General features: G+C 40.1%; 1 protein-coding gene across 8 annotated transcripts in view; it reads right to left on the bottom strand.

The window, feature by feature from the left end:
• ADGB (androglobin) overlaps positions 1–22,947 on the bottom strand; it is a 78,869-nt gene that overhangs the window by 2,411 nt on the left and 53,511 nt on the right. For 4 of the 8 annotated variants that reach the window (XM_088667284.1, XM_035108804.3, XM_088667286.1 and 1 more), the window contains 8 exons: positions 22,166–22,359; positions 20,260–20,371; positions 18,616–18,800; positions 17,299–17,454; positions 12,293–12,395; positions 10,575–10,674; positions 9,718–9,901; positions 8,302–8,727 (listed from right to left, as the gene is read on the bottom strand). In XM_088667284.1, coding sequence (XP_088523410.1) covers positions 8,512–8,727; positions 9,718–9,901; positions 10,575–10,674; positions 12,293–12,395; positions 17,299–17,454; positions 18,616–18,800; positions 20,260–20,371; positions 22,166–22,359 — 1,250 coding nt within the window. In that variant the 3' untranslated portion in view covers positions 8,302–8,511. The other 4 variants (XM_088667282.1, XM_060272736.2, XM_060272735.2 and 1 more) reach the window with 4 other exon arrangements.

Genomic DNA, 22,947 nt, shown 5'->3' with positions numbered 1-22,947 from the left:
TTTTATTTACTTATTTTTGTTAAGCAGCCTTGAGGAAAAGTATATTTTCCACCTCCCCCCCTCCCTCTCTCTGTGTGTGTAAACCTTGTTTTGTGCATTATCCAATTGTGCAACATTCCAAACCTAACAAAGTCAAAACTTCATTGTTGCAAGTAGCTTCCTATGCAGGAGCTGTTCATCTGCAAACAAACCCGTATCGATGCAGTAAAAATAGCTTGGAAACAAAAATCTTTGCAATATACAGTATTGGGCATACAGTATATAGAAATACCTCCCTCTAGTGACTAAAGAAGGTGATCTCTTTCAATAAGGCAACCTTAAACCTTTGCTTTAGATTTTACCTTCCAGGCGAAGAAAATTATGCAAGAGCAATTAAATTTAATAATGATGATGGTGATACTTTTATTGTCAATGTACAGCCTGTGTACAATGAAATTAACCGAGCCTCCCCCATCCAAACAGTCAATCTCATTGCACTCTGTGTGCTTGTCGCACAACACACCAACCCCGAAAGTCAGTTGCACTATTTTATTTTCCGCTACTGTATTAGGCCCCCTGTGAAAATAAAGAATTTTAGGCTGAAATACTTCAGCTTAACTTGGTTAACTAAACTTGGTGCAAAACTTCACAAGAGCCCTCATGCCTCCTTCCTAGCACCTCAGCACCTCGTTTACCCAGCTTTGGGAAGGCAGAATGAGGGCTGTGGAGGCATCAAAAGTGGCCTTGGACTGTGTGTTGGACTGCCCTGAGCTGGCAGTATTTTTGTCACCACATTGCAGATGGGGGGCTGAGACCTCCAAGGAGTGCTATTTTTCTAGAAAAAGAGGTGCTGGAGCTCACCTTGTTCTCTTAGAATGGCAATAGCACCCACCTGAGAGGTGCCAGAACTGAGTTCCAGCATGTTCTGGCTGAAAAAAAAAGCCCTTCCCCCAGAAGAGAGTGGTTTGACAAATGCCTACTAGTGAGTTCATGGCTGAGGTGAGGCGTGGATTCTCCAGCTCCCTGCCTTTGCAATCATATTATATGAAATTTGAATCTTACCAGCTTAGCATGTGGGTAGGTGAAGATGATGTCAGTCCTGCACACTGCAGTTGGGCCCGGTACTGGGTTCAGGAAGTGGTGCCATCAACTTGTCTCTCCTCTGATAGCACTTGTGAGAGGCTTATAGCACACTTAGATGGATGAACAGATTATTACTGAATTTCTGCTAGAACGGATGCAAGACCTGAAACAAATCTCAACTAGCATATTCTCTTCTACCACAGCAGCATCTTTCTCAGATGTAACAGGGATAAATTATACCTTTAGAGAGCATCAATTATAGCCAATTACTCGCATCTAGAACATAATGAAGATTACTGTATTTTAATCAAGATGTGTGGTTTTGTAAGTGACAAAGCCCTTAGAATTCAGGAAGTGAAACTGTTACATAATGTATGCTAGAGAGGTATACTGATAATGTACTCATTTCAGCCTACTAATTTGGATGCTTTATTATCATAGGTACACATATTTTGGGGGAGAAGGAGTTGCTGAGCAGCTGCTGTAGCATTTTCTGCATGAAACATGTTCGTTACTATCATGGTAGATGAAGATTGAAAACTAGTAAGGGCTGCATACTTCCTTCCTTTACTTTAGACCAGGGGTCAGCAACCTTTTCCAGCCGTGGGGCGGTCCACCGTCCCTCAGACCATGTGGTGGGCCAGATTATATTCTGAAGGGAAAAAATGAACAAATTCCTATGCCCCACAAATAACCCAGAGATGCATTTTAAATAAAAGCACACATTCTACTCATGTAAAAATACACTGATTCCCAGACCATTCTTAACCTGAAACTGTTCTTAACCTGAGGCACCACTTTAGCTAATGGGGCCTCCTGCTGCTGCCGCGCCGCCGGAGCACGATTTCTGTTCTTATCCTGAAGCAAAGTTCGTACTATTTTTGGGTTAGCGGAGTCTGTAACCTGAAGTGGCTGGGGGAACCCGGCCAGATGGGCGGGGTATAAATAATAAATTATTATTATTATTATAAGTGTGTGTAACCTGAGGTACCACTGTATCTAAAATGTATTGAACTATAAAAGGGTGGTAAATGAACAAACATTGTTCTATGCTACCTCTCAATTATTCGAAATAAATAGATGGCTACCACCAATAATTCATTGTATCAACCCAGTTTAACATTGCACTTGTTGTTGTTTAGTCGTTTAGTCGTGTCCGTCTCTTCGTGACCCCATGGACCAGAGCACGCCAGGCACTCCTGTCTTCCACTGCCTCCCGCAGTTTGGTCAGACTCATGTTGGTGGCTTCGAGAACACTGTCCAACTATTGCACTTCAGCATTTTAAATGTGGCTTTAAAGTGAATGGTAAAGTCAAGTATTAATAGGCTAAGAGATTGTGAGTTCCTCTATTTTTCAAATCCTGCAAGAGAGAGGTGAACATGTCGGTCACGTAGACGGTCAGTCCAGATGGAGATGTGAACTGCTTTCCAATCAGCCTGATGGATGCTTCTGATATGGAGGGATGCCTTCTGAAGTCATTAGGTGAGGTGCTCTTCTTTTTCTTAGCTCAGCATGGATAGTGGTCTGGTCTTCCTAAGTTTTATATTTTCTTTTTAGCTTCTTTTTTCTCTGAAAGGCACCTTTACCCTCCCTTGTTGATCTGTATTTCCTATTTTTCTTAAAAAGAATAAGCACATTTAATTTAAATTAAGCCTGACACAATCTGGATTAATGTTGCATAGTTCCCTGCTTATACTTACGGTATTTGGGGAGGGAATACACACGACCCCTCCTTTCCACAATATGAGGGGACATGAGAATTGCATCACCAAGCCATGACCCTTTGCATCAGACAGCTATGCCCTCTCTGCAGCGCATGGTCGTAAGCGCAACCTTAGTGGGCATTATAAACTCAACATTCCTCCATGGACTCCTGGAAGTCCTGGGCCAATCAAGATTCCCCATCATTTGGAGGAGCCCCACGCCTGTGCATCCTTACACATGCAGGGCCCATTACCACTGAGCCTGAACTTGCAACCATCAGAGAGGCATGGCCCAGCCAGCACAATCCCACTTTCCCCTCAACATGCAAGGGGTGTTTTCGTGAACACCCTGTTGCCAACCTGTAACTACCGACTGTTATGTTGTGTAATGTCATTGACACTGGGTCTCTGTGTAGTTGTGCTTCTACAGCTTTGTACTTAAAAGTAAGTTAAGATAGGAGCCAGCTCCTAGGGGCCGAGGGGTCTATGCCCGCTCCAATAAAATATTTGTGGGGGCCAGGAGCTCTCAAAGTTGATGGGCCTTACCATTTAAATGGTGTGTGTGCACCATGTCATGTAGATTGCTTATGTGGAGTGGGGCTTACCTAGGCACCTCAATATTTTATTCAAGTTGGCACACCTGTAAGACACTGAGCTTTGTGCATCTGTGAAGGGAAGCAGTTTCCTGTGACCATAACTCTGACCCTGTCAGCCTATATAGTGACCACCCCTACTCCCCAGGTTTTTGTAAGACTCATATCTGTCATGAGTAATAAGAAAAAGCAATTTCTACATTTATTAAAAATCATTTTATTTCTCATATTATTACTAGGGCTGCCATTCAATTAAAAAATTTAGTCAATACTTCCGTGCATAAATTTGCATAAGATAATACAATTGTGCTTGTAAAAGTCTTGCTTTTAGACAGGAGCAAAAATGTTGCCACATGGTAGAAAAGGCGTGCCTCTTTTCTAAACTGTCACACTGCGGTTTTTGTAACTCTGCATTAAAAATACTTTTTTATAAAGAAACAACCTGCGACCTGGGAAACAACACGAAGGGTGAGTAATATGGAAATAAAACAAAATTGGAATATGAGGGAAGTCCAGTGGAGGAAGGGGGAAAATATGGAAATTTTTTAGAGAAATATTGTTAGAGGATGTATACATGGAAAAACCAATAAAAATATTTAAAATAAAATATATATATTTAAAAAGTCTTTATTTCTCTTTTAAAAACATTACAAAGGAAATCATCGTACATAACGTAAACACAAAATAGCACAAAATAAACTTGAAAAATGAAAGCGAAATTACAAATTATATATGCAAATTATATATATACATAAATTCCAACACAAAAAAATTGAAATGAAAAAGAAAAAGAAAACTAATAGGTAAAGATAAACATTAGGATACGAAAGCAAAAATTTAGAAAAGAAAAAGATTAAAAATTAAAAATACTTCCGATTGGATATATATCGTTTCTAACCATTTCTAACTGTATCCTGTTTTCTTTATTTTATTTTTCCTTGCCCTTCATGGGTGAATCTTCTTCTCCTTACTGTTTATATATTCCCTTTAAGCGATATTTAAATCAATTTAGACAAACTACCAATCTATTATTTATACCTTCTGTCTTCAAATGTTCTTCCACTAACTTCCACTCTTTTTGCACTCTCTGTTTTGGTGTGTTTCTTATGGCCGCTGTCATTTTATCTAAATTCATATATTCTACTAATTTGATCAACCAATCTTGAACAGTTGGCACCTCTGATCCTTTCCATTTTTGGGCTGTTACTCCTGCATATAGTATTATATTCCTTCTATCTTTCGGTGTATTTTCTGGCAACATACTCAATAAAAATAGCTCTGGTTTTTCCCCCAAATGTTGTTTTTAAGATGCTGAAAATGACTTACAGGTGGCATCTCACACCAGAGAAATTAAACAAAATTTATAAGACGGGATCCAACAAATGCTGGAAGTGTCAGGAGAAGATCGGCACTTTTATGCATTGTTGGTGGCAATGTAAAAAGATACAAGAGTTCTGGAATAAAATCTATGAAAAATTAAAAATACTTTTTTATAAAGAAACAACCTGCGGCCTGATTAATTAGAGGTACTTTTAGTCAAGCGAAATGTTCTAAATTGATTAATTTATTAGCCTAATTCCATGAATCTTGCAGTCTTTACATATCACACATTTAACGCAAATAGATAACAAGGGAGGGAAGCAACAAAAAATAAGTAAACAAAATATACAAAGGTGAATGAATCAGAATTACATAGCATACAACTGAAAATGATTCAAAATACAAATAAAAACTAAGAAAAATGATTAAATAATTTTTCCATTACCAGCAAGTCCCATTTATTTATGAAATGTATGCCCTGCCACAATGGAGGCCCTGCAAGGCTTTCTCTTAGTGGGAAATGGTGAATGGAGCGTCACCTCCTCCCATACATCATGGAAAATATAACTACAAAAAAAGTTGCAAGCTCTACACAGGTTCTATTAAACAAGAGGTGTTGCAGGGTCTCTCCAATATGAAAGTGAGACCTCCCTGATTCCCATTACTCCCCCCACCCCCACCATGCAAATGTGCAGGAATAATTGGATGCTTGTGGGCACAGGGTTCAAATCCCACCTCAAGTCAGAGCCAGGTCAAAACGAACTACACCTGATACAAATAAGGTCAGACTTTCCAAGTGTGTGTGCCTTTCAAAGAGAATAACATTTTAAATCCTTCTCTTCCCATTTGGAGTCTCACAGCCTCATTACTCAATGTGCTTGAAGTTGAATGACAGAGTTGGAAGTGACCATGAGGATCATCTCGTCTAGGGTTGCCATATCTTGAAGAGCAAAAAAGAGCACAGCCCGAGCCACTGCCAGCCCAAGCCAGGGAAAGAGGCAGGCGGATGCGCGGGGGTGTGGGGCTGCCACACATTTCCCTCCCCAGCTTGGGCTGGCAGTGGCTGCAGTGTGCAGAGCGCCCATGCCCATCTTTCCCTGGATTGGGCTGGCAGCAGCCATGGCATGCAAAGTAGCCTGAGCTACCCACGCCCGAGCTGCCTGCACCCCCCCAAAAAGGAACCCCCCAAACCCAGACATTTGCTATAACTGTAAACATCCCACCAGATGGGTGTGTAGGCACCCCAAAAGAGGATGTGTCTGGGATTTCATGGACGTAAGACAACCCTAATCTATTCCAACCCCAGCAGTGCAGAACTCTTTTGTCCAATGTGGTGCTTGAACCCATGATCCTGAGATTAATAGTCTCATGTTCTACCGGCTGAGCTATCCCTATACAGTGGTACCTTGGTTGTCAAACTTTACCTGTTCCGGGAGTCCATTTGACTCCCGGAACTGTTCGAAAGCCAAGGCGTAGCTTCCGATTGGCTGCAGGAGCTTCCTGCACTCAATTGGAAGCTGCGGAAGCCGCATCGGATGTTCAGCTTCCAAAAAACGTAAGCAAACCGGAACACTTACTTCTGGGTTTGCGGCGTTCGGGAGCCTATTTGTTCGGGAGCCAAGCCGTTCGAGAACCAAGGTACCACTGTAATGCTGCAGGAAGCAAGGATTTCACAACACTCTTGCTACTGCTACTAGTTAATATTTATTAAGTACCAAGATTCCATAGTGTTGGTTCAGAATGCAAACATGATGTATTAGGAGGGGAGTGAGGGAGAAGCCATGGCAATCACCCCCAACTCCTTTGAAACACCATAAGCAAGCAATCAAAAGGAGAAAATGATAGGTACTATGGGGCCCAGCCTCCATCAGTACAACTTGAGTGAAAAATATGGGCTTGGTGTAGTTACAGGACTGCTTCACACAACTATCCAGGCTAGGAAAGTACTAGAATTCTCAATTCACATGCTTAAAATCAGATTATCTGTGCTGATAATGTTGTTGAACCTTAGAGCTGGCCCTTGGTCCTTAGGTTAAAAGACAAGTTTTTACTGCTGATTAGAGAAGAGATTTCAGGCAAGCAATGCACCAGCCTCAATATTGTTGCCAAAAGACTACTGTTGCCAAAGTCTTTAAAAAGATACTTGACAAATCTGTAGTGATTGTGCAAATGGTATTGCTATTGTGTGCATGGGGGAAGACTTCATTGGCTTTCGCATGCAGCCATTCACAGAGGACAGATGGAGAAAATAGGGATGGAAAATAAGGTACTAACTTTGAGAAATACACTGGTGACAAAGAGGATGTAACAGAGGAGCTAAAAGGTGAATCTCAGTAAAGGCTTTTCAGGAAAGTAGTGATGGGTGATTTCCCATCAGCCAACATCAGACTGACTTGGAAAATAAGTCAAACTACTTTACAAAATTGAAATACCTTAGCTTATTTCCCGAGCCAACCCAATTTCAGAAATTATTTACCATCCCAGCCTGCAAAACATTCACCACCTATGATTGCCAATCCCCCAATATTTATTTCTAAGCAACAAATTTTCCTGCTTGGAGTAATAGAATGCAGTGTTTTCTGGCACAAAAAAGTATTTTGTGGCTTCCTTTTCTTTCTATTCACCATCCAGCTAGGGTGCTTATGAGAGAAACATCTTCCAGCTGGACAAAAGAAAGGCCAGTGCAGATGCAATGCCACAGAATGAGATTAGTCAGCACTAGCCTATGTGGGCTAGGACACACTGCCAATAAGCAATGTCTGGTAGTGTGAGTAAGGTTCTGGGATCCAATACCTGTGTCATTAAAGGAAATTGGATTCAATTAGTCTGCTGCGTTTCTACAAAGCAAAATTATTTATCATGCCATCCTTCTAATTCAAATGACAGGATTTTGCAAAGTATTTGTTCAAGCTTATCTCAGAACATACCATACTTCTCTAAAGTACTAACTGTTGCAAAGGGAAACAATACTCTCAGTTGGTAGAGACCTAAACAAGAATGAAAAATGATAGGTCGTGTGTAGGATTTGGATGAAACTAGCTCCTTGAGAATTGAAAGTAAGCCGATAAAAATATATCATTTAACAATGTTCTAGCATAATTTGTAAACATACCTTTAGTTATCACACATGAGAATGAGGCATCCTTATCTTTTGTCAAATTTTTTTTTTTAATGCTAGGCAATAACCTTTCACAAACTCTCTCTTCACTAGAAAAGGTGAAGAACAAAGACAGCCCAAAATACCAACACTGAGATTCCTAAGAATATTTTAGCGTTCCTCTGCTGGGTCATGTACTTTGTAGGCTGTGTGTCTAGATTCATATATCCTTCCCCCCTCCCCCAATAGTTATTTCTACAACAAGGGATTCTATAGCTGTTATTGCACTTCATAAAATCCATAAATATATAGCAAAATGGCAATCAGAAGCAGGCACATGGTCAAGTTTTGCTCAGAATTTTCTTTTTCAGGATTTTTTGCTTGAATCACCACCTCTTGGCCCAGCAGAATGCTTGAGGGTGGTACCAAGATAACTCTCCTCTCCATTCCACTAGACTTTCTTCTTGATTTAGATGCTCTTTTATTCTAAAAACTGTCTGACAATACTGAAAGGCATATTGGTAATTTTGTTGCAAACATTTATTGCAATTAAAGCATAAAAATATAATGCCAAAGTGATGGCATACAATTACAATTTTAAAATCAATTTTAAAATCAGTATCATTTAAAGATTATAAATGGATTTTAAAAATAACACTTGAAAAAAATACTGCAAAAACTAGTGCTCTTTTCTGACCACTAAGGAGGTTTACCCAGCTTCTATTTCAAGCAAATTTACTTTTTCTTCCCTCCTTTTCCTCCTTTTGCTCCTCCTTTTGCTCCTCCCTTTTTCTTCTTCTGCACATCTGGGGTTTTCTTTTCTTGCTCTGCTCGAAGAGCGGCTTCTTCAGCTGCTAGTGCTTCTAATCTTAAGCGCTCAGCTTCTAATAGCTTAGCTCTGTATGCTTCCCGGACGCTGAGCACCCTGCCTCGTGCTTCATCTAAGGATGCCTATCCAAAGACAAATACATCCACTCTATTCAAAAATAAACCTTTAGGTATATAATAAATCTAGTGCCTCTCTAGTAATATTTTAAGTACTTTATTTATTCCATAAATATATGGGTCCTTTCCTTTTCCCATTTACATGGCTTAATTGTCAGTTTTGTTTAATTATATCAAATGGGAGAAACTATAATTTACCTTTTCAAGTATATACTTATATATCTTGGGTGTATACCTAAAACAACAACCAAATATTTTCAACAGATTTCATTGCTCTAAAACTCTGTAACGCTTACTTCACAACCAAGAAAATTGCACAATGACTTCCTTACTTATTATCTGACACCAGGCATTTTCTACCTATGGAAAAATTCTGCATCTTGATACAAGAATGTTAAAACTCAACAAATGTTTTAAAGTATAAGACGCATCAAATGTGTATGCAATTTGTTTGATTTCCAAATTATTACAAGATGTTATTTCCCAAAAGTCTGTAGTAGCATAGAAGAACTGTAATTAAAAATCCTAAGTATTATCTCTTCAATACTGTGGGTTGCACAACTTTTATAAAAGCATGGATATTTTAGTTACCTAGAGCTCAAGTATATTTCCTCACAAAGTTTTTATTTTTCTAATGACCTCATAGATGTATTATACTGAAGGCTTTTTAAAGATGTGTGTCTAGGGGCTGCTTGTTCATACATAACTTTAAGTACCAATACTAAAGAAACTGCCTAGGGAGCAAGCCCCATTGAACCCAGCAGGACTTGCTCTGAGTAACCATGCACAGGATTATGTTATTGCAATTTCTGGTCACTATAACTGCATGTTGTACTTCCTCTCCATCCTCAGCATGCCAAATTTTGATTGATGATAAAAAAGAAAGAAAATGAAGTGAAAGGAAATCAGGAAAAATATGAACTGAGCAAAAATGTAACAAGCATACCCAAGAATAAGACATTTATTCAAATGATTAGCAGAATTGTGCATACTTACCTGAAGATCGTCATACATATCAAGTACATTTTGCTTCAACCGATTCCTAGCCGTGTGTTCTTGCCCTCTGTGTTCTCCAACCATCTCTCGAAATTGTCTAAAATGATTTATTTCTTCCGCCTTACGCATCTCTTGCTCTTGAATAATAGCTTCATTTTTCAAGACAGGTTCAGGTAGTGTTTTTCTGTGGGTAAAGCAGAGATTAAATAATTCCCTTTGATGTGCTGCTTAGTTAGAATTGATTTCAGGGTGCTCAGATCCAGATCCACTCCATCTCCATAGCTTTGGGAGCAGGACATGCTTAGACAATGGGACCAGGCACAAATGAGACAACATGGTGTACTGCTAAATATAAAGGCATATAAAGGGCTGTATCCAAGGAAGCCAACCTTTTCGCAAAAGCACTTTTGACTGAGCAGAATGAACTTTTCAAGTGCATGTTGGTTCTCTACCCTCTAGAGGGGAAATGCCGTCATACAAGTACCGTAGGAGTTCTTGTGCTAGTGGGATAACTTCATGGGATACAGCTAACCATAGGATCTAGATGAGTACTTTAAAATACTGTATTAGGGTTGCCATATATCTTGAATTTCCTGGCCATATATGGAATATTGCATTTGGCAGCAGTGTGAGGCGGAAATCGGCAAAATGTCCAGGATGTATGGCAACCCATGCTAGCGGTGTCAATTTTGCCCGAACTTCCATCAAAGTCATTTTTTTTTTGCGAAACAAAACCAAAAAGCTGAACAACTTTTCCGTCACTGTTTGAAATATAGCAACCCTACATTTCTTAACTTCTACACATTAAAAATAAATAAATTGTTGTAACCGAAATTTAAACACTTGCCGCAATTTACCTAATATAGGGAGAGAGGTCTAAAGGTTCGAATTCCTTCTTCTGCGTTTCAGCAACTACTCCAGGCGGGGACACCACTGGTTCAACAGGAGAAGCAGTCCCTGACCAGAAAAAAGAAACTGGTCAAAACTTTAGTACCAAGTTATCCCAGACTATGAATACATAGACAGTTATATATTGACCTGATCCAAAGATATAAATATTCACCAGTATGTATATTTGCAAAGTGACATGATGATCTGATGGCCATTGAAGTCACCTTTACCTAAACTGAACTACTGCCTGGTAGACGAGCTTGGGCTCTATCCCAGTCTATAGAAACAGATTGTCAGTACTGTCAAAGCTAACAATTTTTTACCCATCTGAATGAAATTGCACCTCCAGACCATGGTCTGTCTATGCACAGCAAGGCGTAAGCCTTTCTCCTTGTGCCTTATTTCCTATATCCTTCCACTCACTAGGCTACAGACTTAATTAGCTGGCTTCCACTCCATTTCCAGGACCAATACAAAGTGCTGCGTTTACCCTCTAAAGCCCTAAAATGACTTAGGGCCGGGTTACCTGACTGTTCACCATCCCTCATACATATCTGTCCAGACCCTGCAACTTCCTTAGAATCCCTTTTCCAGGTTTCCTACCTAATTGAGGAAAAACAGCTACTAGGGAAATGTGGTAGTGTCTCCCCAAAAAAGCTTGCCTGCCACTTCGCTATGGTCTTTATGACACCAGAAGAAGACCTCCTTGTTTTTCCAGGCCTTTTATAATTACAACCCATTGAGTGCTTTCAGCTTTTGTGCCAGGGATTTTATGCTAGTGTTAACTATTTTAAATTCTAGGTTTCTGCTTGCTTTAGTTGCTTTTTTGCTCAGCTTTTTTGTTTTTGTATCCTATCTTATTTCGGTGTAAGTGTTTCAACTGTGAATTATATTTTGTAATTTATGTAAACTGCCCAGAAAACTTAGTGCATGAGTAATATACAAATGATACAAATGAAACTGACAGAAAGATAGATACCTTAAGTGCATGATTAAATATGTGTGTATATACAAGAGCCATTAGGCATTCTGACTGGGAGTCACACAGTGGATGTTAATCCTTCCTTTCATGCTGTTCTCCCAACAAAAATGGCCAGTGAAGCTTCCATGGGGGAAGTTGATATGGACACAAAGTCCATGGGCCAAAAGTCCTCCTAGGCCAAATGTCAGACTGCCAGGTGGATTTTCACTAGGAATAGCAAGGGAAACATCCTTCTTCCAAGCTCCTGCCACTGACTTGGATCAGGGGCCTCTGCAGCAGGGTTGTTTATGTCGTGAACTGCCCTGAGATCTACAGGTATAGGGTGGTATACAAATTTAATAAATAATAATAATAATAGTTTGGACTGAAGTATTTTTGCTAAAATGCATTCCAAAGCAAGGTATATTCAGAAGTGACTTGAAAGCAGCATACGATAGGTAATGACACCCATTTTATGGCGGGCAGAAATTACTATTTCATTCCACAAATCCTACACCTGAAAAAAGTTTCTTCAAGGTTTTCATAGGGAAGAAAGCTTGTATTATTTTAGGGTTGCCATGTGTCCTCTTTTTCCAGGACACCTTTCAGCGGTAAAATTTGAGACAAATTGCATTTGCTTTGAGTGGCTGTTATAGCCGTCATAGCATCCTCTTTTTTGCTCTTCAAAATATGGCAACCCTATTTATGTAGGCATATACATACCTGTTTCTCCTGAATCCACTCTAGTGCTGACACTGTCAGCCTCAGATGCAACAAAAGCTTTCCGCGCACATTTATTAATAAACTGCTGGCGCTCCTGAAAAGCCTGCAAAGAGAGTTTTATTGCAAATATTTGAAGTACTGCATGCTATATTAATTATCAAGCCATTTTTATATTGGAACATTTTTAGCACTGGCAAAAGATATATTCAATAATTCATGAATTTTATAGATGCAAAAGCCATAATTTTAGGCTAAAAGCTTAATAAACCATGTTTCTCCGAAAATAAGACACCGTCTTATATTTATTTTTCCTCCAAAAAACCCCACTATGGCTTATTTTCAGGGGATGTCTTATTTTTTCCTCCTCTTCCTGCTGCGGCCAGCATTGCTGCTGTGCCTATCACTATCTCTTATTTTCGGGGTATGGCTTATATTCCTTGAATGCTTAAAAATCCTGCTATGGCTTATTTTATGACTACGTCTTAAAATAGGAGAAACAGGGTATGATCATAAAAATTCTATGCATCCATGCACAGGCGAGCACTGGTTATCAACATGGATTTAAAACCTCTTGGTTTTATCAATACCAACATGAAACTAGCACAAATATCTAAACGCAATTCTAATAGTTTCCCCACCCTCAAGTCTGTTTAGAAGATGCTTCCAAAGCCAACATCTTGATTATGAATCCCAGTTCACATGTAAACAAACAAGATTGGCTTCCCCTGTTTGCTGTTGGGTTGGCTTTGCAAACAGACTTGGGACATTGGGAAATAGGGTTCTTCTATGCAGCAACAACTGGTGACTTTTTAAATTGATGGTGAAGCAATTATTTAACCCTCCCTTCCTTTCCCACATAATATTGGTGTTTATTGTAATAATGTGAGTCCAAATTATCAAACTGTAGCCTTGGGATGCCTCTGTTGCCTCTGTTTGCTCCAAATCAAATCCTGCCAACAGAAGGTCCTTTCATGGCTGACAGTCTCCAGGAAAAGGGTGCCAGGCAGGAATGCTTCCCTATATTTTATAATTTTGAAATGACTGACAAAACAGTCCTTGAAGCAGATCTACAAAAAAGCCAGGCAATACAAAGCAAGGTCATCCACAACCTTCTTGTCTGTGGTGGAGAATGAGCAGGTGGTCACTCCCTTTCTTCCACACATTCCATTTTCCTTAAAGTAATTTGGAAAGCTATTATTCCCTTTTCCCTTCAAATAAGTGGAACTCGGGGAAAGGAGATTACCTTTTTTGGAGGCACAATTTTTCAAAGAATGTGTCACAATTAAGAAAATATCTCAATATATGTCATCCAGATGGGATGGGGGAGGATCTGGCTTCTCAGACAGGAGAGCAGAGGAGGAGAATCCAAAACCAGAGGCAATCTGGTGGGGAGTAGCTAAATACACAGTTCAAAATTAGGGGAGACAGGTCCAATGAGTAGGTGATGGGTGTTTGTCTTCTTTCAACTTCAAAAGGCAGCTATTGTGTCTGACTTTGTATGCAGAAAGAAACTAAAAGGCAGCCTACAGAAAGCCAGGATTTGACACTTCGCTGGTTACGTTAGGAGACACATTAGGGCAGTCTTTAGCATATGTGCTGCCCAACGTCCCAAAATTTAGTTTAGCCGCCCCCAAATGAACTTTTATTGAGCTTTTTTCGGAAGGGGGGGAAGCCAAAGTTGTTGACTTTTGGGGGGAGCGAACTCAAAGTTGTTGAGATTTTTTTGGTAGGGAAAATCGCTCACCTGTAACAACAACACAGTGGAAAAAAACTGCTTTTGTTTCCTAACTCGTCAGGAATATTTGACGCTACAGGGTAACAGAGCGATGGAGGAGGGGGGCGAAGACTTTTGCTCCATTGCTTTTCACTGACGGTGATCGAGAGGGACCGGTATACAGCAGTAGGTATACATTTGGCACCCCCCCCCCCCAAGAATTTGGTGCCTGAGTGCCCTGCACACCTTGCACCCCCGGGTAAAGACGGCCCTGCAAATACTACCACATCTACTTCATGTGAGGCACTTAAATGCATACATTTAAATGCCTCAGGGTGCCTCGGGGTTCTGTCCTCTCCCCCATGCTTTTTAACATCTACATGCAACCACTGGGAGAGATCATCAGGGGGTTTGGGCTGGGTGTTAATCAGTATGCGGATTATACCCAGCTCTACCTCTCTTTCAAATCAGAACCAGTGAAGGCGGTGAAGGTCCTGTGTGAGTGCCTGGAGGCGGTTGGAGGATGGATGGCGGCTAACAGATTGTGGTTGAATCCTGACAAGACAGAAGTACTGTTTGTGGGGGACAGGAGGCGGGCAGGTGTGGAGGACTCCCTGGTCTTGAATGGGGTAACTGTGCCCCTGAAGGACCAGGTGTGCAGCCTGGGACTCACAACTGTCCATGGAGGCACAGGTCAATTCCGTGTCCAGGGCAGCTGTCTATCAGCTCCATCTGGTACGCAGGCTGAGACCCTACCTGCCTGCAGACTGTCTCGCCAGAGTGGTACATGCTCTAGTTATCTCTCGCTTGGACTATTGCAATGTGCTCTACGTGGGGCTACCTTTGAAGGTGACCCGGAAACTACAGCTAATCCAGAATGCGGCAGCTAGACTGGTGACTGGGAGCGGCTGCCGAGACCACATAACACCGGTCTTGAAAGATCTACATTGGCTCCCAGTACGTTTCCGAGCACAGTTCAAAGTGTTGGTGCTGAGAAAGACAGGAAAATCTAAATCACTGCATGTCTGCTACATGCCATCTTCTCCCCTGCCTGACTACTAGTTTGTGTTTGAGCTGAATACTATCTTAGAGAACAAAAACAAAGAAGCTTGCATTTTCTCACCCAATCCTTTGCCCATTGCCCCATAATAGAGCCACTGCTGGTAAGATAGCCACAATATACCAAGCATAGTCAATGTTAGGGCAAGCAACAGATATAGTCAAAAAGCCTGACATGGCATAAGACAGCTTCCTGTATTGCCTATGATGTTACCATAGCAACATAGGCACATGCATGTAATTGCAGTGGCATACGAAATAACAATCTTCAGATTTGGTCTGGCTGTACAACAGTAGCATGTTATCATTGCACACCAAGAGAACGTATCATTTAAATTTTGAGCTGAGTGGCTTAATTATTTTAATAAGTGATGGAGGCCTGGCTGACAACTGAATGATGAGTCACTGAATTAAGGCACACACATGGGTAAATGACTCATGTCACAACATTGCACTGCAGTGCTTGGAGTGACAGGAACAGAAACAAAAAATCAATATTTTCTCCTTAAATTATGCAATTTTAAGTTGTTTGACTACTAGCTGTTAAATAACAAAAACAACTTTGGGTACATGGAAAATGTACTGAATAAAGCACAATATTTTTTAAAGCAACCGAAAAGGGGAGATTATTAATGCTTATAAAAGAAAAAGACCTTGTTTTGTTTTTGCAGTCATGTTGATGCTCAGTTATTAACATAAAATATGCTGTGCTGGAATGGATCAAAGGCCTATCTAATCCAGCATTCTGAATCCAACAGTGACTGGTATTATTTTTAAAAACATATTAGGCTGGATTAAACTAAGTTGTTGTGCTAGCAGAATCCAGTGCAATGAGTAATGAGTCCCACTGTAGGACTCCCTTGCTCCCCCCTGTTCCCAAATCAGCTTGGGAAGATCAAGAGAAACCCTAGAAAAGTGGGAGGGGTGGGAAATCATTCTGTCTGGCAAGCACAGGGATGCCATCTCCTAGGGGCTGAACCCCCACCCCCAAGTCCAAAGCATGCATCTGAGCACAGTGTAGCCTCAATAGCAATGGCTCCTTCTCCTCTTCCTCCTCCTGCTATGGAGGGGGAAAAGGGTGAAAGCAGCCCCAGGCTGGTAGCGGCAGCAGCAGCTGGAGAAACCACAGCCACTGAAGCTGTGCTGCCACTGCACTGCCACTTCGCTGAGCTCTGTCCCAGCTCCTCCGACATCCTGACATGCACTGTGCACACACACACCCCAATTCTTATTCATAAGCTGGTACGTGTGGGCAAGCAGAAACACTTCTGCTGAGACGGCAATTCCTTTGGCACAAAATTTAATTGCACCCATTGTAAGCCACCTCATGTTGGCTCCTGTGATGAAAACAGCAATGTTAAAAATTGCAGCCATAACCAAGTTTGTAGCAGTGATCTTAGATTGATGTCAGCAAACCGCATCAAATAGAAAGCTAGCTGTCAAAACCCTCAGCTGTCAAATGCATACAATAGTTTTAACGTACAGCGCTGGCAAACCTTCCTGTACGTCAGTATGCATAAACACGCATTCACAAGTTGGGTCAATGGGACATTAGAGGGCAGCAGGTCACTACTGGACTGGCCAGAGTTGGGAGGATCCTGATGGAACCGGTTAGAGCAGGGGAGGCTGGTCCAAGCCTGAAGGGTCAGACCCAGGTTAGGAGGAAGACAATGGGAAAATGGTGGAGTTGGGGGGAAAACACCAAGAGTCACAAGATGGAGAGGAGGGGGATGTTTAAGGAGTAGGCCTGTGACAGGGAGAGGTCTGAGGAGTATGTGAGGACCAGGCACTTCCTCTATGGCGGAGTTTTAGGGTGTTGGCAGGATGTGACATACCCAGGAACACCACCTCTTTGGGACTTGACCAATTGTCATTGGATGAAGGATGCACCTCTAGTTAATCTTTGACAGTTCTGAAAATTTACAATAAAAGGGGGCGCCCGCTTTCGTTCTGGGCGACCTTCTGGATCCACATTCTGTCTCCACAAGTTGGAATGTTACCAGCCAGCACTGTAAAGCACAGATGAAAATTCAGGGCTTTCACTGCCTAGTTGCCTAACGTGGTTTATTCAAATCAATCTCTCAGTTCAGCCTCAGCACTCACTCTTCAAACAGGAGTTTGATACTGAAAAGTCTCTGCAGGGATTTGACTTTTTGGTTGGCATTTCCACGCTACCCTGCTGAATCTCGAAACTCATTTTAAATGCACGTGTAAAACGATAAGCCCTGGTTACCTTAACAGCTCTCCCTGGCTCCGCAGCCTCCCATGCTTGCTTCATAGCTTTGATCTCATCTGCTCTCTCAGTGTCTTTCCTCAAATCCAGTGCTTCTATTTCATTTTGTTCAACGACTAGACGTAAGATCCAGGAGGGTTTGTTAGGATCAGATTGCTGGAAATGAAATGCACAAAGCAAAATCAGAAGAGCACATATTGCTTTGAAACTCTCAAATGAACGAAAGAGCCAATTCATTATCGAGAAGCACTGTCTGTTTCCCCTCCACATGCAGCAAAGGCTGCTTTCAGTCAATATCTTCTTTAGCAGACAGGAGCAGTAATGGGTCAATGGAGGGCTGGATTTGAAGTGAACCCCAATGTGAGTTGTTTTAAAACCTGGTTTCTAAGCTGGGGTTCAGGCTTATTCATGGCTAGCATATGACTGCAATTAAAAGTGTCAAGAGAAATTTGTACAAATGGGGTAACTGCTGGGGAGGAAAGAGAGCATGTGATTCTGCTACCCAAACTATGAGTAGTCATGGAGTAGCACTATGTTTATCATGGGTGCTAATCATCTGCAGCACATCAGTGGCCTGAAAGGAAGGGGGGACACACCTCTTTTTCCCTTTACAAATGCTTGCTTCCTTGTCCAGTCACCTGACGATGGCTGTTATTTGCCATAGCTAAGATATCAAGCAAGTTGCCTGGGGGGCTCTTGTGGATAATTAGTATTACCTGGCTTATCTAGGCATCACTATGTAAAATGAAGAAATGTGGAAGGAAACAAGTTAACGAAAATAAACAAGAGAGGCCACTCAAGTTGATCTAAGTAGATAGACAGAAGAGGACACCCTAAAAAGTGTGGCAATGTATTTCCACCCTCAAGTGGAGGAATCAAAACCTATTAAGGGTCATTAAAATAAAGGCGATGATAATTATGATAGTGGAAGATGTGAATGAAATGTGTATGACGGGCATAACAAGTTGTGAAACCTCTCAGTTGTCACAACTATCACATTAGGGATGCAAATTGCGGCTGATATTAATATTTCATTGCTCCAGCAAATTCAAATAGAATTTGAATTCAATTCAATTTGCATTCCATTCAATTATACAGGATCTCAAGACAGCTATCTACCCAGGCAGAGCTGAAATATAGCACAATATAGTGTGAGTTTCAGCCACAGCACTAATAGGGAGGTTACTAGAGAGTGAACATATCACTTTTTTTTTACTACTTTCCCCTTCACTCCTGGAAAAATAAAGAAGAAATTTACCTTATAATTTTACCTCATTCAGAACATTTGAAAATTCACTTTATGAACTTTATTATTACCTGTGATTCGGGCCTAACAACAGTTACAGGTTTTTCTTTAGCAGCTTTTTCTGCCTTCTCAGTTGTTTTCTCCTTTACTTTTCGACCTGCTTTGGAAGAGCCTGCAGATTTTTGTCCTTCCATGTTGCTGTGAATGTCTGGACTTAGGACACTTACACTTTCTTCATGTTTTTCAGTAGGACGTGCTGTGTAAATTTCATTGCAGTGTTTATTTATGCTTTCCATTTATGCTTGTGGAGCTACATAATTGCTTGTTACTGAAGAGTTTACTTTTAGGAAACAGGTCTTAAAAATTATGCACTCTCCCTTATTTATGACAAACTGCTGTAAATTTCACTTTAAAAGTGAAGTGTTCTGTCCTAGCTACTTAATTTGGACACTAAAATCTACCCTAGATGGCACTGTTGTCTTACATTATGAAATATTAGGATGAGAGATGAAAGCTTATAGCAGTGGTTTTCTATTTTTCCATTTACACAATAGCATTTACTGGAAATTATCAAGTGACATGTTGTTTTGATGCAGGACTGTATCAGCATCTTTGAATAAAAAATAATTTTGACTACATCCAGCATGTCTGCAACATTTCTTGACAGCCTCTTTCTGAAAATGGATGCTTTCACACTCAAACACTACCACTACTTTTCCAAGTTAATATAATGATGGGCTTTCAGGAGGTACTTTAAATAAACAAAAAGTAACTTAGATCTTAAGAACAGTTAGTTGGATAACAGTGAGTGGTCTTAAGAACAGTCAGTCACAAAGAAGGTGTGCTGGCCAGCTGATCCTAGAGAGGTCCAGGTGGAGCACACAGTCCATTGTATACAGAAAATTGTAGAATAAATAAATAAAAATCACAGGCAACAGCTTCTTCCGATAGCTTCAGCCACAAGGGAAATAGGGCTGGCCGCACTCAGCCCTGGACAGAACCATCACCACCTAAAAAAACCCAGTTTCATATCCTTTGACATGCATAACTATTTCAATCATTATAAAGGATGGTAAAAAAGTTATCATCATTAGGGGGCATAATTCAAAACAAATGGCACTCCAAAGTAGAAGAAGTTGGAATAAATAAATAAATAAATAAATAAATAAATAATGATATCATTCTCCTAGTATCAGAGCAACAGTTCATCTTCAATTGTATGTTCATATTTGTTCATTTCAGTACACTGTTTCTAATGTCTTGGTGTAAGAGAGGTAATAAGGTACACTAGCATACTAAAGAAGAAAAAAGCTACTCCCAGAGAAATTTGCACTCCAGTCTTATTGAAATCCTAAAACCACCTACTAGGAAGAATGTCCCATTGAAATTCATGGCACATATTTCGCAGTAAAAATGCATAGGATTGCCCTGAAACTTAAGCACCATTGTTTTAATGGACTTGAGTACAATTGATTTTTTCTGGTTTGACCTCTCTTTCTCTATTTGATAAAGTTTTGTGCTACCATTCAGTAAAAACGTTCTCAGGGTGGTATTAAAGGCATTTATCAGAAATAATTAAATCTGCTATTTGTAAGTTCTCATCACAATTCTGTTAAACGTAAGTTACATAATTAGCTAACTGAAATCAAAGAAATTGGTGTTTCAGTTATGACACATTTCAATAAAAAAAGCATGTAGCAAAGTGACTCACTCACCTTTGATTTCATTTTTTTCCAGTTCTCTCAGTGCCTGAACAAATACCAATTGGTTCTCAGTAAGTGGCCAACTATTATGCAACACTGAGGCTTGTATAATATACTTGTGAGGCTGTAAAAGACAAATGCAGTAAATTACTTTTTCCGGAAATAATCACAGCTTCTTATTTTAATATTTAAAAAAACCTTGCTTTTAGCCACCACTCCCCCCCCCTTTGACTGCTATCTTGGATTTCTGTAGGGAAGGAAAGAAGGGTCAAATAAGGTGCTTGAAGAATATGTGGTGAATTCCTGTACAAAGCAACATGATCTAAATTTCTCAGACTGAAATGCAGGTTGAAACTTAACTAGCCACTTCTCTGAATGCTAAAATTCAGTTCTAAGCTGTTTAGTATCAAAATATGCACTTAAATATGTATTTTGAAAGGACTTTTAGAATAATTTTTAGAAATGCACAAATTAATGCAGAAATGGAATTATGGGTAAAAGAGGCAAGAAATACCATGATGGTATATTATATGCCCCAGACAAGGGGGCTTGGTTTTGAGGAGCAGAAGAGAAAGAGCGGGTTCGGTGCCCTATTGCTGCCTGCAAGGAAAGACAGAGCACACACTCTAAGACATTACTGGGCTACCTCTTTGACAACTTGAGCATGTCCCTTAACTCCTTGTTTCCTACAGGTTTGCTCTGCAGGTGACTGTGCCCAGCAAAGGCAGGGGGTCAGCACAAGAGAGGAAGCAAACCATGACATACAAAAGCTGCCTTCTCTGTTACAGGTAAACTTGCACATATTACTTATATATTCGAGTTCTTAGTCGCTTGTTACAGAGAGGTCTCCAAACAACCTGCAGCTTATTACAAACATAAGCATCAATACATTATAATATGAACATGTACCTTGGATACCAAATATTGTATTACCATGCTTTTATTTATATTGTATAGATTTAATATCAGCTGAGGAAGCCCTTCGGGGTGAAATAAGGGAGCTATCCGGAAACCTTGTTCTGCCCAAGTTAGCAGTTTGCACCTGCCCCAGCCAGCTTGTGCCAACAGTCTACACCAGCTGTGTTGTTCTTGTTACCTTGAGGACTCTTCTATTTTCACCTAAGGATTGTGTTATACAGGAACTTACAAGAAGAAACAATAAGAAAAGATAAGAAGAAATGTATTAATATTGTAAAAACAAAATAAAAAAAACCTTCCAGTAGCACCTTAGAGACCAACTAAGTTTGTCATAGGTATGACCTTTCGTGTGCATGCACACTTCTTCGGATACATGCACGCACACGAAAGCTCATACCTATGAAAAACTTAGTTGGTCTCTAAGGTGCTACTGGAAGGATTTTTTTATTTTGTTTTGACTACATCAGACCAACACGGCTACCTACCTGTAACTATTAATATTGTCATTAGTCTCATAGGTTATATACCGTACATATGAACTCTATATGTTGCACATACTGGGCTAGACCTTTACGTTAGAAAATAACCAATAAAATGTTTAGTTATTATTATTACTACAGTTATTATTATTCAGCTTGTTGTGCTTTGTGTATTGTGTTACACCTGAATACAGCCACCACAAGCATGTGGTGACTCGGCAAGATAGCCCCACTGGTGGTGGTGCCTTGTTCCGTTTTGCACAAAGAGTTTTGTCCTTCCTTTTCATCTAATTTCAAACCCATATTTAGCAAGAATCTTGAATTACCTGAACCTTGTTTCAATCCTCTTGTTTTAGATAACGCTCCCCTTAGGAAACACGATACCTAAGAGTTCACTCTTGGAGAACTGTTTTGTTTAACATTCCACAGGAACTTTAGGATACGATGTTTATTACACTATGAAGCAATGTAGTAGGAATTATTCTCAAAATTCCTCCACAAATATATTTAAGATCTCTCACCTGCTGAAATAAATTTTCATCAATAATAGGGGTAACAATTGTTTCTTCTTCTATTAAAGTTGGGCCTTCCTGTAACATCTTCGCTGTAGACTTGACATTCTTCTGAGTTGCCACAGAACCTTTTTTCTTAGAGGCTGCAACTACTTCAGGTTCCTTTTTGGGACTTTGGGCAACTCCACCTTTACTTGATGTTGCTGGAAGAGGCAATAACATTTTAAAGAGTATTTTAGTATTTAGTCATTTGTCTTACTAATTTCAATTTTATATCTACTTCTGTAATTCTCTCCTTTTCCTGCTTTACCTACTTACCTACTGACTCTTTCTAAGGATTTACATCCCACCCTTTATAAACTTTCCCAGGGAATTTTAAATAATATAATACTAAAATACAGATAACCACAACTTCCAAAATGCTGATATCAAACAGTATAAAAATTAGATAAAATACCTGTTTAAAATGCCATGAAAAAATAAGAAGTCTTCACCTGACACCTAACTGAGAGAGCCAAGTCTCTTCAAATACAGCATGTAATAATTACGTACCACCACCAAAAAGGCCCAAACCGTTTTTCACCCATTCTATCTTTTAGAATGGGAGACGATCGAGGAGCAAACTAAAACTCCAATGATTAAATGGGCCCAAGACCTGGGTTATAACATCAACATAGACCAGTGGGAGAGATTGTGGGAGAAAGATCTAAAATTTACAGCATGTTTCAACCTAAGAGAAAATTGTATGAAAATGATATACCGTTGGCATTTAACACCATGTAAGCTGGCTA

The sequence above is a fragment of the Zootoca vivipara genome, chromosome 3 (assembly GCF_965207765.1).
Source record: "Zootoca vivipara chromosome 3, rZooViv2.hap1.1, whole genome shotgun sequence".
NCBI lineage: Eukaryota > Metazoa > Chordata > Lepidosauria > Squamata > Lacertidae > Zootoca > Zootoca vivipara.
Note: the sequence above shows the minus strand (reverse complement) of the source record. Positions and strands in the feature narration are given on the sequence as shown.